Source organism: Bactrocera dorsalis, chromosome 3, assembly GCF_023373825.1.
Source record: "Bactrocera dorsalis isolate Fly_Bdor chromosome 3, ASM2337382v1, whole genome shotgun sequence".
Taxonomy (NCBI): domain Eukaryota; kingdom Metazoa; phylum Arthropoda; class Insecta; order Diptera; family Tephritidae; genus Bactrocera; species Bactrocera dorsalis.
In genome coordinates, this window is record NC_064305.1 from 40,888,321 (window position 1) to 40,905,058 (window position 16,738).

The 16,738-nt window shown below is 33.9% G+C and overlaps 1 protein-coding gene across 11 annotated transcripts in view; it reads right to left on the reverse strand.

Annotated features, from left to right (window-relative positions):
* The window catches only part of LOC105232263 (RNA-binding protein fusilli), a 46,444-nt gene that overhangs the window by 20,516 nt on the left and 9,190 nt on the right, over positions 1–16,738 (reverse strand). For all 11 annotated transcript variants that reach the window (XM_049451238.1, XM_049451240.1, XM_049451239.1 and 8 more), the window contains 2 exons: positions 8,183–8,563; positions 19–304 (listed from right to left, as the gene is read on the reverse strand). In XM_049451238.1, the coding sequence (XP_049307195.1) occupies positions 19–304; positions 8,183–8,563 (667 nt within the window). The remainder of the gene's footprint in view (positions 1–18; positions 305–8,182; positions 8,564–16,738) is intronic.

The following is a 16,738-nucleotide window of genomic DNA, read 5'->3' on the forward strand; positions in this document are numbered from 1 at the left end:
ATATGTATAATGTCAAACCTTTCATCATCTCTCCAATACTCTGAGGTGCCGCAGCTGTTGGTATTTGGAGTATTTTTTTTATGTCTTTGACGGGAACCAAAGCGCGTGATAAGTCACCTGATTTGTACTTGAGAAATTCTTTGCGCAGATCACAGAAACGGTTGTAATAGTTCGGCAGCTGAATGCTTTTGGCGCAGGCCTCCCGATGAAGACACTGACGTAAGGGAAGTTGCCCATCAGTAATCAAATTGATACTATCGATATCTTCGCCGTATAATATCAAAGAGCGTAAATATTCATCGAACTGTTGGATAAAAAATAGTTTAGTAAATAGTATATCTTAAATATTGCTGTTATTTTTAAAATGCCATTAATATGTATACTTATATACAATAATCCTCAAACATACAAATGCAACTCATAAAAATAGGTACTTAAAAGTATCTCTTTTTTGAATATATTTAATTTATTTATAACAAGAAAAAACGTTAACTTCGGTTGCACCGAAGCTAAATACCCTTCACAGGTGCATTTCTGTTAGTAACTATGTGTTCAGTTTGCTAGCCATATGCTATAGTAATCCGTTCTGAACAATTTTTTTGGAGATTATATTGTTACCTTAAGCAGTAACCCATGCCAAATTTCGTGAAGATACCACGTCAAATGCCAAAGTTTCCATACAAGCATTTGATTCCGATCATTCAGTTTGCATGGCAGCTATATGCTATAGTTAACTGATCTGAACAATTTCTTCGGAGATTACATTGTTGCTTTGGAAAATAACCTGTGCCAACTTTTGTGAAAATACATTGTGAAATATGAAAGTTTTCCATACAAGAACTTGTTTCCGATCGTTCAGTTTGTATGGCAGCTATATGTTATAGTGGTCCGATATCGGCAGTTCCGACAGCAGCTTCTTAAAAAGAAAATGACGTTTGCAAAATTTCAAATCGATATCTTAAAAACTGAGGGACTGGTTCGTATATATACAGACAGACAGACATGGCTAAATCAACTCAGCTCGACATACAGATCATTTATATATGTATGTATATACTTTATAGGGTCTCCGACCCTTCCTTCTGGGTGTTACAAACTTCGTGACAAACTTAATATACCCTGTTCAGGGTATAATAAGTTGGGCTATAGCTGACTAAACCGTTACATGAAATGAAAGATGGCCTGAACTACTTTGAAGGAAATCCAATGAGGATGGTTTGTAAAAAATAAAATAAAAAATGTTCATTTTTAACTGACTTACAAGCGTAAATTTCGAAAAAGTGACATTTCCATGCAACATTTTTTTCCAATTTTTTTTGTTTTATTTCCCAATTGATTTTTTTGTAAATTATTATTACAGATCGAAATTTGTTACGATGCAGATAGGAGTATTTTCCTTCAAAAAGCGGAACCTAGACTTCGTTCAGAACGTACGTGCTTATTCGCGAAATTATCTGTTGTTCTCGAAAATTTTTTTTCGGGAAAACAATGAATCATTAAAAAAACTAATTTTTTTTTTAATTTTTTAAAAATTAGTGTTTTTGTTATAGTGTCGGGCGAGGTCGAGCCATGAATTATTTTTCTTAGTAAACTAGAGGGTTTCTACCTTACATATAAGCTTGAATTAGGTTGGTTACTTGCATAAAATTAGTACAGCTTTATTTTTTTTTTTTAATTGAATACTGAAATCCTGCTAAATTATTCTATACTGGTGCTATATAGATGGTATAAAAGAGTTCTATCGGAGCCGGCGTGAAAATTGGACAATAGGCGTAGCACCGCCCACTTTCTGGTAAAATCCCATATCTCGGGACTCGACTGACCGATTTCGACAAAATTTGGAACGTAACATTATTTTCCTATTCCTCTGTGAAAATGAGCGAAATCGGAATACAACCACGCCTACTTTTCATATAGCACAATTTAAAATTCCAATTGATTCTATCACTTTCCGGTACACAAATAAATAATTATTTAATTTAACGGAATAAAATTTTGCAGTAATAATTCCGTGAAAACAAGCCACCTTTTGACCAATAATTATCCAAATCCAACTAAAACTGTTCAAGCCCCTAGGTACCGAATACATGGACCCGATACCAATAGTTCACTTTTGACCGAAAATATTGTTTAATGTGTGATATATGAAATTGAGATTCACACAGGGTTGAATCGGGTCAATACTTTCCCCCATATACCTAATATAAAGGTTTTAGAACTTCTAAGTCACTTTATGCTGGATATATCCGCTAATATTTGAGTCATCTAAATTAAAATTGCATAACATGTTTTATTCATAAGAGTGTATCTTTGCGCCTAAAATAGATACAATTGCGCGAAAACTACAACCTCCCCCTATAACTATCCCCTATAACTATTACCAAGATTTTCAGACATCCACTTGACCTTCCTTCATATGATTAGTGATTGTATGTAAGGTACCCAAATGAAAGCGAAGGAAAATTTGTTTGATTATGTGGCATATTAGTAGTATGTGGGAAGAGCAAAAATAGATTAAATTTGGTCGACACTACCACCTACTCAAATATATTCAATATAAAATGTTCGATTGCACCAGAACTTAGTCCTTCCTTGCTTGTTTTATTTTAGTATATTGCATTATTATATTCAACCATGCATTTTTACTCATTTTCATTCATAAAATCACTTCAAATAATTTAGGCCGGTTTTTGAGACCTAATGCTCCTATGTGGGATGGCACGAAGAGGTCGCGCTAATATCGGTCGGCGTTCTTTTTACCATCAACATACATTATACATTGGCAGCCCAAAGCACATGCGCGAGTACTCGCAGGATGCGATTATATGCCTATACGTGTGGAATTATGGACGGGCGGATTTGTTTGTTACATTCACTTGCAAGGTAAAATGACCATAGAATACGGAATTATTGAATCGCGATCAATCAGCACGATCGTCACGATGTCACAGCACGACTCTTCACACAACAGCTATGATGTTTGATGGACTTTATCTTGAAGCAACGTATGTACAAGGTCATTCCAAAGTTAACAGGATTTCAAAAAAAAAAAAAATACAGCAGATAGGTTTTTCAACAAAATCAATTTATTTGATTAAAACTAGTCTCCTTCTGCCCGCCAGTATGCCGGTGTAAGCCTTTTGAATGGTCTCTACGTCTACAGAACGCTTTCTTTTCAATGGCAAATTCATTTTTCCGAAAAGGAAGAAGTCGCACGGTGCCATATCAAGTGAATACGGAGAGTGGTTAATGGTTAAAATGTGATTTTGGTCAAATATTCGGTCACAAGTGTCCATCGAATGTTGGATTCTGAGCAATTGTTGGTCGTCAAATTGTGCGGAATAAACCGCGCAAACACCTTTAGTAAGCCAAAATGTTCGGTCAAAATGCGATAAATCGATGTTTTGGAGATGTTCAATTCCATTTCTATGACTTTCAATGATGATTTCGGCTAATTTTTGATGAATTCACTCACTGGACAATCGGTAAAGATGGCAGATTCTATGTATTCTATAGAGGGACAAAAAAGAGATTTGCCGCACGCACACATTCTTCTTAGGATGGTGGTTAAATAAGGTACAATTGATGAAATTATTTCAGCGGAAATTCCTGACCCTGAGATAGATCCAGAATTATACGAAGTGATGAAAACCAATCTGGGTCATGGATGCTGTGGACACCACAATCGCCCTTCGCTGTATATATCTGACAAAAAATGCACGAAAATCTATCCACGTGCTTTTCTTTCGGAAACGCAAACTGGAAATGATAGATACCTATTGTATAGTTCTCGCTCACGAGACGACAATGGCAGAATATTCAGCATTCAATTTACATAGAGGAGTGAATATCGAAATTGACAACACATGGATTGTACTATATTCAAAACTCATATCAATGTTGAGTATTGCAGTTTGGTGAAATCGATCAAGTAAGTTTCCAAGAACGTCACCAAAGGACGTAGCGCTCAATAACCGCTAGGGCTGTGAACGAGATGAGATCAGCAAGTATCAAATGTGTCGAACTGCTATGAAGCATTTTGTGAGATATTTACTTTTGCAATTCATGAGCGTTTTCCGACTTTTGTGCATCTCGCAGTTCCTTTGGAGAAGGCCAAAGAGTGTATTTCTGCCCTTAGAATACAGTACAGCCAATGGAAACACCGCCAACAACAAAATCGAAACTGGCGATTTTTTTCTCAACTCGCGTCGGTGATCCGTGTGCAAAACATTGCTCTATTCGGAAATGCCTTGATATTATATGTACATGGAATTCATCGTCGAAGAAATGGTTACACAGAAAACAAGGCCAAGCAGTAGATGGATATCCGGTGTGTTCTCAACTAATGCATTAGGACTTATTTATACAATCCACCTGAAAAACGACGAATGATTCTACCTTCGGTTACTATTGATTAATGTATGGAATTCAACTTCATTTGAGTCATTGCGTATTGTGAATGGTACGATTTGTGAAACTTTTTGAGAAGCATACTAGCAATTATAATTACTAGAACATGAAAATCACTGGAATCAAGCGATGGACGATGCGGAAGCTATTTTGCATGCCACTGAAGATCGCACACTTTTTATCATGAAAACTGCGTCAATTATGGGATACGACCAAAAATATCGAAGACATTTTACATCGTATTCGCTATGAATTGGAAATGGGCAAATTCCGGTTGATACTTCCAGTGGTTTGATATCAATTCCACTTGCCTTTTGTCAATTCACTTCGACGAAAGATGAACACATCACGAATGTTTATCCGAACATTGGCCAAATTATCGTAACTGCAATTTGTTGAGTGTAATTTTAACAGCCAAAAATACCAATGTTAATGACTTAAACTGAAAGATTCAAAGTCAAATTCCGGGAGGTTTACTCTCATACAAATCGATCGATCGATCGTCTTGACAATGAATACGAAGCCGTGAATTATCCAGTGGAATTTCAAATTCTTTGGAGAGGCTTGGTATATCGCCGCATCACTTGTGTGTTAAAGTTGAATCTGTCATTATTATGTTTCCCAATCTTAATGCGCCGAAACTGTGTAATGGAAACCGATTGTTTGTGACGTAGCTATCGAAATCAAGGGCACAGAATGCTTGATTCTACGAATTCCTTTGTGTTCCAACGATTTGCCATTACAGTTTAAACCTATTCAGTTTCCAGGGAAAATTGCATTTGAGATGACAATCAACAGGGCACAAGGATAGTCCTTAAAAGTGTGTGATATAAATCTAGAAATGCCATGTTTTTCAAACGGTTCTCTATACATTTACGCACCGAAACAAGCTGCGCTACATTAAGAAAATGTAGGAAAATCGGAAATAAATGATTTTCAACACAATATAAATTCAACTTTCACTTTTTCATTTCGAAACAAATAATTTCAAGCAGGACAACGTCTGCAGGGTCAGCTAGTCTTTTCTAAGAATCTGATTCTCACTATTAGATACTAAATAAATTGCATAAGACTTTAAGAACCGTAGTAACGAAGGTCTGTTAAGCAGAAAGTTCTAATAAATAAATACGATTTTGTACTTATATATCCACTACATCTAATATGTCAGTTAAACTATATTTGAATCCGGTATAAAATAATTTTCTTCACCTTTATGAATTCACATGTTGTACAAGCAATAAAGTGCCATAACTAAACTAAATTAAGATAGATGATGTAATTTGGTGCAGGAGATCCTAGCAGTAAGGGACACTTGTGGGTTAAAAAATTTTTAAAAGTGGTCGTGTTCTCAACCTTTAAATGGTTTAATATTCAAATATTCGATAAAGCTCACTTAATTTAACTTACAAGATGTTCTTTAGCACCTTATTTACCCAGAAATTCATATCACACAGTGTCTGCGAAATCGGATCATTACCACGCTTCTTTCTGTGTGTTTAAATGAGTAAAGCCTCCCCCCACTCTACCCGGGAAAAACTTGCGCACCCTAAGGTCGAACTTACAATACACCACATCCGATGGCACCATACACTCACGTCACCACACAACACCAACACAACTCACCACACCTGTACCCACTCAACAAAAAGGATGGACATCGGGATTGGACGCTGAATTCGCAAGTCACTTTCGTCGCATACACTTCATAACAAACAATTCGACAGCAGAATTTGTCACACACCATTCGTAAAGTATCTTTCGCTACGAAGTATACACATAGATCCTGCGCGCTTCGGTCAAGTCGACACTGACGTTATAAATATTGCACGATAAATATTTTGGGTACTAAATTCCCTTTTTAACATCGGCATCCGTTTCATATAAAAGTAATATGTACGTAATACCCATAAAGTTAAATAAATTGTGCTTTTATAACTAAACGAGATTCGGACTTCTTCTTTTAAACAATCATATGGTGCATGTGTGGTTAGTATTATTATCAAAGTATTCATGGTCCTTCGAGCCGGAGTATAATACAAACAAATACCTTAATTCACAATTAAGGAAAGTTCAAAAGTTAAGAAAATTTTCCTCCATAACGAACAAAACTCTAGAAGATCGGTATTGTGAAGACTTCTCTAAAGCCACATCTATGCGATCAAGTAATGGCTAGTACGTCCCAAGACTACCTTTAGAGCCACAATTGTGCAATATCCCACATATTGTCAGAAAAAACAAAGTCAGAATTCAATCTGAAAATAACAAAATTCAAATACCTGTCACTTTTCGACACCCCAGGGTGGCCTTCGCCACTTATGATTACTGACGCAAGATTTATGGGACGGACAAATGAAACCGAACTAAAATTTCACAGATATAAATATAGCGATGGGTAAACTATTCCCTACATACCAAGTCAATACGGTTTCTGAATATCCATATTGCGCAACATCTATATGAGCACACAAAGCGATACCACGAACACAACCTAATTAGTAATTCAATATGGCAAACTGTAAATAGTATCGCGTATATCTTCAATTGTACATACTATAATGTAAAAAAATCGATATATTTCGTTCAATATTGCTTCATAGCTAAATTTTCAAATTATGAGCAAAAACTCAAAAAGAAAGTTAAGGGATCACCATACTCTCAATGCGATACAGTGACGCACCTAGACTTACCAAAAGCAAAGGTAGCTCCTTTCTTTTTACATATTTTAGGCACAAAGAAATACTTAGCAATAAACAAACACGAAAAGGTGTATCCATTATATCAATTGCTTCTTGATTTGTGTACGAGAACCTGAACGAATCAAGTGAATTCAAAATTGTGCTTTATGGGAAGTAGGCATGGTTGTTATCCGATTTCATCCATTTTCGCATTGTGGCATAAGAATATAAGAAAAATGCCACGTACTAAATTTTGTCGAAATCGGTTTTTCGGATCCCGAGATATAAGATTTCACCAAAAAGTGAGCGGTGCCACGTCCATCATTCAATTGTCACACCGGCTCCCATCAAGCTCCCTTATACCATTTCGATGGTAAAATTTAATGCATCTGGCGTTTTAGTTATTGATTTATCGCACTTTTAGTAGTTTTTTATACTGTCGGTAGAAGTTTTTATAAGAGTTGAACTGAGCAAGTTTGGTTGTCGTAGCTTAAGTGTTTCAGGAGATATGTATACTCGTATACATTAAACTTGTTAGAGGGCAGAGCCACGCGCACTTTTACAAAAAAAAGGTGACCCTTGCTACTGCTGCCCTCTGTACCAAATTACAGCTTTATATAGTATCTTTATTTAGTGCTTAGTTATGGCACATTATACTTATGTGCCTGGTTGCACCGAAGACGATGAAAGACAGTGGAAAAGTCCAGAAAATAATTTTGGATGACCGTAAAGTGAAGTTGTTCAAAAACTCAGGCATTCTAAATCTCTGTGCAAAATGGGTGCCGCGAGCTCACGTTTGACCAAAAACAACGATGATATGAAATATGTGTTTTATAGTATTTTGGTAAGCCTGACCTGCTATGAGAGATACCTTAATGAAACTCGGTAGCGTTTTATTCGGTTAATAGTATGTGGTGTTGGCAATAACGGATAAAATCGGATCAATACTATAGCTACTGGTATATCTCTCATATCCTCAATAAACGATTTTCAAATAAAACACATAAGATAAAGAAGTAGGAGGGAGTCGGAAGGAGTAGCATGTGCACAATTTATTAACCTGGTCATTCCATTGAATCAGTTGAGTATTAACTTACCTCGTCTATTGCTTCCTGGAGGGGCTTTCCCTGAGAGTGAGCTACTGCTAAAGGAAGCTCAATTGTCTCTGAGAATGATGCTGTATTAACTGTTGTTGTAATCGAATCTGCCGGTACAATACTACTACTAGATCCATTTGTGATCGTGTTATTATTGTTACTATGAGTTACAGTTGTACTTGGATTGTTGTATACACTTTTCAACAGTGTGTTTGAGTTACTAACGCTAGTGTTGTTATTGTTAATGGCATCAGCTTGCTGGGATGCAAGAGCAGGCGATGATGCTCGTACGACTACTGAAGCATCTGATGAGCCGGACACTGTACGATCCTTAGCAAAGCTACCGTCAGGTCGCACCAATAGCTGCTTTGTTCCAATAATCTAAAAGTAAAAAAAATTAACAATTTATCCAGCTCGAATGTATGTAGATAATTATTTCTTCTATATCTATATACATATAATCATTATAAGTTAAAAAATATTAGAATTCTTGAACTCACTTTACATAGCACATTTAGGCTCTAGGCCTCTTGCAAATATGAAGGTGTCTATGAAGATATGTTTACGTATAATGTATGCATGCTTAGTATACAATTGTTTCACTTAGAAATATTCCTCATAAAATATTTATGAGCTTTGGGATGGCATGCAAATTTTTAAATGTAAGACCACTTCCAATGCTTTCAATTGCGTTCGATCTTAATACGCTTATATGTACGTAGTTACATATGTACATATGCACATTTACTTATATAGTATATAAACTCGTACATAAGAGCGTCCGCTGCTAAGCGATCTATGATGGCAAGGAAAATATTAGCTGGCACCTAATTGAGCAGTGAATCGAACGAACACCAACTTAATCAAATATAGATAACAAACATATCAAGCGGTTATAACACTTTATTGAAGTATCCCCTTATGATACTCTCTAGGATTGCATTCAACTTAAGAAGACCATTCTGCTAGCTTCCTTTACTTTACAATATATGTCTGTATACCTCAATAACTAATTGGTTTATCGAAGCTCAATCTAAATACTGACCTTAACATGTTCGAACTGCCAAGTGAAAGACAGTCGAATATTTTATAACCCTTTGACTCTTACAAACAGCGAAAGTATCGTATTCGGCCAAAGTTATCCCTTACATACTTTTATATTTATATAAAAGGTCAAAACATCAACCAATTAACTATTTAAATACATACTGCGTATATAAAAAACACTGATCACCTTCCAACGATATCACATTTGCTATGCTCAACTAAAATGGACGATAATCAATAGTTTTAATAGAACGTATTTATTTATGTACATAAATTTGAGTGAGTAAAAAGGAAGTGCTCAACTATATGTAAATGAAGAAGAAAATGCTTTACATATTTTAATGAAATATATTTCTTACTTTAGTTTGATACGTGAGAAGTGTTGAAAATCTCTAAATTGTTGGTTACTAAAAGTAATGATATGGTAAATGACATGAATTTTTGATAAATCAAAATTATCGGCAGCATATGTACATATATAGTACATAAATATTTATGAATCATTTTTAATGAAATATAGTAATTTATTTCAGTAAAACACATATTCGAATTGACTTGTCGACACCGACTCGACTTGCCTGCACCGATTGAGATTATCTGATAATAACTAAAATTTTTTAGGTTATAGGATTAATCAAACGGAAACCAGTTGGAGTTCACAGCTTCATTCGTATATTTCACAGATTAAGTGGTATTGTCCGATTCCATCCGTTATCAATACAAACCTTTTTAAGTACCAAGAAACACATGTGCTAAAAATTTCGGAATTCAACTATTATTCTAATTTTTATATATACTACTAATAGCAAAAAAATAATAATAGCCCTGACAGACGAGCAAAATTAATGCGCCTTAAGCAACGCTAATGCGAATTGAAATTTTATGGTGACAGACGGCAGACTTGTGCATTTAGACAGCTGATAGTGAAATTTGTTTCTATATTAAAAAAAAGTGAAATAAAAATGAATAAGATAAATTATTAAAAGAAATTTTGGAAAATCAATATAAATTTAACGAAAAAATTCGTTTATTATTATCTACGTGAAAAGATAATAGAATGAAATTAATAGCAATAATTGATTGTAATGTGGAAAAAGTGTGCAAAAAAGTTAAGAATATTGGAAAAATGGATAGCAAAAGTGCGACATCTGTCAATAAATAGCAAAAAATCGGCAATTTTTGAGCAGTGTTGCCTACTCAAATTTAGTAAATTCAACCAAATGCACGGAATTCTTGTGCATTACAAACTTGCATTAACATGGGTCAAATGCGCAAATAAATGTAAATTAAGCCCGCTAATGCATATTAGCACTGTCGTCTGTCAGGGCTATAAGACTTTGTTCATAATTTTGGTCTTCAAAAACTATGTCGTCCCCCTCAAAGCAATTCCTGTCGAACCCAATACATTTGTGCTAACGGGTTTTCCAATCCTCGAAGCAGTTGTTAAAGTATATTTTCTGAATAGCCTTCAATACGAATACCGATTCAGGTTTAATGTATTCAATTGACTCAAGACGGTTTCTTCGAAGCGATCGTTTGATTTTTCTGAATAGCCAGAGGTTTGACAGAGCTAAGTCAGGTGAATACGGTGGTTGCATCATATTGATCGAAAAACTCACGAAGAAGAAATATCTATAGTTATCCTTCATCAGTTCATTACTTTTACCAAAGAATTTTAGCGGATCACTAAATATTTGAAGACCCCACTACCCCACTACCACACGCTGTTATAAACAACATTATGCGTTCAAACTCAGATATTTTACAGTACAGTAAATGTGCTTGCATTTCAGCAACCGAAATTCACGATAATTACAAATAATTAATATAATACTAGAGCTCAAGTTATAATTATGTATAATTAAGTGTAAATTATTTGCCATTCTCAAGTCGATGCGAGAAAAGCATTAACAGGTAAGGGAGGGTTATGTTTTAGCGTCGTTCAAATTATATAATTTCGCAGTAAAGTATGAAAAGAATGCGAAATATTTCAATGTGTTTGCAATGCTTTAAATATAAATGTTCTAAGCTAATCAAATTTAATCTGAAAATGTCTTACATATTGATCGATTTATGTACATATATTGAGATATAAAGTTAACTCAATATTGGTTAGGAAAAACATGAACTCATTTTATAAATTTTTTCCATAAAAAAATTATGATAAGCGTACAATTAATCTATATTATTATTAAATGCTAGAAAGAGCCTAGAGAAATGTCTGACCTGTTTTGTTCATTTATTGAACTATAATTAAATTTAAAATCTTTAAGTTAAAATTATCTTTAACAAAACACATAAATAAATTAGTTACATTTGGGTTATGGCCTGATTGGGCAAGTTATTATGCACGTGAGGTTAAATTTTAGAATGACGGCGTTGTTATATTTAAAATATATTAATAGTATATGTACGTTATATAAATAATGAAATATAGTATGTGTATATGAAAAGTTGTTCCAGGATGTCATAGCATAAAATTTAAAATGCACAGTTTTCACACACATTTTTTCTTATCCTTAATTTCTTACTTGTCGTGATTGTACATGATTTAGCGCAAAAATAACGACGAAAAATAACATATTAACGAAACAGTTTAAGTAAATGAACAACATTTCCAGTTATGAGCTTAAAATTTTCTATTGCACATGCAATTGTGAAATCATTATGAAAGAAGGTCTCGCATAGGTAAGCAAAGCCTGAGTGCAATTCATAAATATGTATATTGAATGCGTGTGTGCAGTAAGCAAATAGATGGAGCAAGTTTATGCCTAAGTATGTATATAAATATTTGCGATACACGCGCGCACTAAAAGCTTCAGTCCCGGGTTCAAGGGTTATCTTTATGTACAGGATTTTCGGTTTTACAATGAGTTAAATGCTCTGAAACTGCTCCAAAGTCTTTAGACAAAATGTCGAAGATTTATTGAAGTTCGAAATCATTGAAATTCAAATGTTACTTAAAAATCATATGAATCAGTGTGCGATCTTGACAATATCGAGATTTTTATGAAAATATTACTTTGGTACAATGATTTTTTACATATAAAACACGTTTCATTATCCATATGTAATATATGGGAGTTGGGACTAATATCGACCTGATTTTATCTATTCTCCTCAATACTGCTACTTTTAATATGCCACATTCTAATAAAATGTTTCCTAAAGTTCGTTAAATTTATCAATTCAAATTTTATCCTTTTTAAACACAAAGACACACTATTATCAGTAAAATATGATCGATCGTTTTCATAGGGATAACTCATATGTTCACCGATATATGCGGTATTGAGTTACCTGGAAGTTCGAAAATCATTGTATGCTAAGGAATTATTGACACAATTCAACCCATTTGTCAGGAAAGGATTATCCCTGAATTTTAATTATATATCTCACACCTTGACCGATATGATAATATTCGATACCTACCGCCTTGAACAGCTTTATTGGATTTGAACAATTCTTGGTCATAAGGTGGCATACTCTAAACGAACCATTCGTGCAAAGTTTTATCCCGTTATATTAATTACTTCTTGATTTGTACACAGGAACGTGAAAGAATCAAATGAAATTTAAAATTGTGTTATATAGGAAGTAGGTGTGGTTGCAGTCCGAATTTGCTCATTTTCGCATTATTAAATAGGAATTTTAGAGGAATGCCCAGTACCGAATTTGGTTGAAATCGGTTAGAAGGTCTGCGATTTGTGATTTATTTTAAAGTGAACGATGCCACTCGCATCGTCCATCGTAAAATTTAATGTCGCTTTAAGTAGTTTTAACAGTACAACGGTACTGTTAAACACATAACGATGTGAAGCGAATTTTGCTATTGTAGCTTTGGTGGTTTCATCAAAATATCATAATTTTTACTCTAGATACATCTTCCTCGGTCGGACGTACAGGCACCCAGATTTCAACTTTTCTCGCCACCCTGAGAGTTTATACATTTATAACTCTATATCTATGTCGATTAGTTTTATGTGATACGTACAACCGTTTAATGAACAAAACTATTATACTCTGGATCAACATGTTGCAATAGTATATAAATGTATGCACCTCTTCTGGACAGAGTATAATAGCTTCATTGACCTAACCATTTTTTATAACATTTAAAACTTGTTAAGGACGACATATGGTTGGATATACATATGGTATTATATGAAATTATCGAGGCGAAAAGTATGTCTACGTCTCTGTATGTCCTTCTAAACGATAACTTAGTTTAAAATAAGAAAAAATATCTTAAAACACTGCATAACCATGTTCTTTTGAATCCTAGTAGGAATTACACCCACAAAACGGCGTAGCTCGAAAAATCACTACAAAACTATGACTCAGTCAGTAACTAAAGAACTTAAAACAAGTGTTATCACAGTGAGGAAACATGATGGTTTAATGTAAATACATCCCATGCCTAACCAAGATCGGTAGGAAATAATACGTTCAGCCAATGTATAATGCAGTGTGCTAGTGTGGGAACCCACCTCTTTTATAACGGTTAGGTTCCGAACTACTTATATACATACGTACATAGTGCTAAAACTGACTAAAATATATTGTATATACATAATCGTTAAATATAAAATAATAGGGTAATACCGCCTAACTCATTACCGATTGGAACCAAAATTGAGTTGTAATATTTCTATAAATTCCTTATGATATAGAGTAAAATTGCGCAAATTTTATAGAAGTACGCCTACATACTTGTCTACAACGTCATTTTGAACACTTTCAGGATATAAACAGATATCTCCAAATAACGCCAAGCCGTTTCTAACGAAATGCTGATCTAAAAACTTTCAAATCCGACTTATTATTTATTCTAACATTGTGACGGTAATAAAAATTATTCATACATTCCCAAAATCTATTTGAAGATAAATACTTCTAAAAATATCATAATAATAAAAGTAATATAAAATTGAATACATTTCATATGACTGAAATTGTTATTCAAAGCAATAGATTTGTACAGTAGAACTACATAATGTATGTATGTTTTGAAAATATAATTGCTAAAGTACAATGCTTAAAACCATCCAAAACGTAGTAGAACATGTCATTAGCCAGTCATTGACATTTGTAATCTCCATACTGCGTTCATACCGAATGTCTTTATAATAAATCAAGTTCATGAGTCTACATGCATACCTACACATATGTACATATGTAGGTTAGATTAATAGGAAGAATTAGAAAATCAACATCATTTGACAAACTTACACTACTAATTTTAATAAAGCACATCTGTGCAATAGTTAACGGTTTTCAGAAAACATATGCAAATTTTAACTGTTTATTATTTGTGCACCCTTGCAACATGTTGCTAAAGAGTATAATAGTTTTTTAGCCCCTTGATCACGCCACTATACAGAATTTCAAATGTCGTGTTTTGACTAGAGTGGAAGACATTTCAATAAATAAGTTTTCAAAAACATTTGAAATTTTGGACACTGTAGAACAACGTCGCCACTTTAAAAAATTGTTAGTGATGACGTTACTGGATTGCAGTACTCAAACGAATGTATTATAACTGTGATACATCTCATACAAAAATGAAATATGTAAATTAAGTTACCAAGAAATCGAATATCTCTAAGAAGAAGTTTGTGTATAAATTTTAGTAAATTATGATCAGAATGAAGAGACGTGTTGAAATCCGGGTTCAATCTGTCTGGCATCTTCTTCTTATTTAATACAACAGTGTACAAATCAAGCATGATTAGATATACTCGTATGAAGACACAACTTTCACCATTATTATGCATTTGTTTTATATATAGTATATATAAAATTGTCTTGGCCTAACCCTCATATCCCTAATATAGTTAAATATGATCCCCTAGTTGACGTTTTCCACATAAATTCAATTTATTAAATTTTACCTCTTCCAAAATAATTTTCGCTGATTGGAAGTAAAATAAGTACCAAGTGAGTCTTGGCTTCCAAGATACGTTATAAATATAATGAGCTAGCAGCCCGCCCGGCTTCACACGGGTATTAAACAATCATTTCAAAAGTTATAATTTTCTATACACTCTCCCACACATACTTTCTCGTTTTTGAGTCGGGTCATTAAAAATTAGTTAAATGAAAGAAATTCGAACATGAAAGTATATTTTTTTGTATTATTATTATAAGTTTCTAAAATGGCCTTAACTATATAATTTACTTTCTCTGCTCCTGCAAAATAATTTATTGCATCAGACCTTCCCTGTAAACGATATTTGATGTTAATTTATTTTATGGCAGCAATATAAATTAGTTTTCAGGACTTCCGGCCTGAGACCAACATACATTTGGCCATGAGTAAAACATTCTTTTCGTAGGACAATCCCTACTAATTCGAAAATCTGTCCTTGGGACTTGTTTATAATTAGAGTGAAAGATGTTTTCACCGAAATAGAAGTCGTTTAAATGGGATTGGAATATCACTTCGGATCATCGGAATCCTCGGTATATGAGCTAGTTGACCAGCTGCTGGGCCGGTGATAATAGTTGCTACAATTAAATTGTCCTTCAATTCTTTAACAAGCAGCCTTGTCCCGTTGTATATGCTTGGAGGATTTCCTCAAAAGGATAATCCTTCTTTTATAATAGATTGTCTGTGTGTGAAAAATGGGTTGAATCGGACCAATACTTTCCTTAGCCGCCAAATATTTAATATAAAGATTTTCGAACTTCCGGGCGACTTTGTGCTAAAATAGATAAATTTGAGCGAAAACTTGGCCTAGCTTCTATATAACTAATATCAGGATTTTCGAACATCCGACTGAATTTACTCTATTTTATTAGTTTTACACCTTAAAGTATTTCCCTGGTTTTGATTCTTGCTAGTTGCAAGAGTATAAAATGTTCAGTTGCACCCGAAATTAGCCCTTTCTTACTTGTTTTAAATATAGTTTTGCGAAAGAAAGAGGTATTTTCCCGGTTTTGATCCTTGAAAATGGCAAATTGTTTACACCTGAACCTATGATCTCCCTCACTTGTTAACTTTTAAGAATATTTGCCAAACGCTGTTTGCAAGTGCGTTACAACCACATGTCGTCATGCGTGTTTTTATACATATACATATATGTATTTTAACATTCGAAATTAACAAATACATGCATAGTTCGGTATATATAAGTATATATATAACTGGTAAATAACCATTTATTTTCAGACAGAAGCTCGAACTTCTTTTCGGAGATGTTGTCAAAATTTCAAGTGAGAAGGTTGTAAATTGTTTGAGTTATGTTTCCGGTCAACTTGAAAAAAACAGTTTTGAGATAAACGCGTTTAAAGTTTTGAGTCGGCTCCCTGCCGAACGAACGGCCTTCGACTAGATAACGAAAATAGGGCATGTAGAATTTTTTCCCTGTCATAATCTTTCAGGATAACATTTATGAGACCATAATGAATCATTTGAAAAAAAATAAATAAATTTTCCGAAAATTCTAGAGTGGCCTAACCCCTTAATTAAGATTTATTAATATTGTAGTAATCGCACTAAAGGAA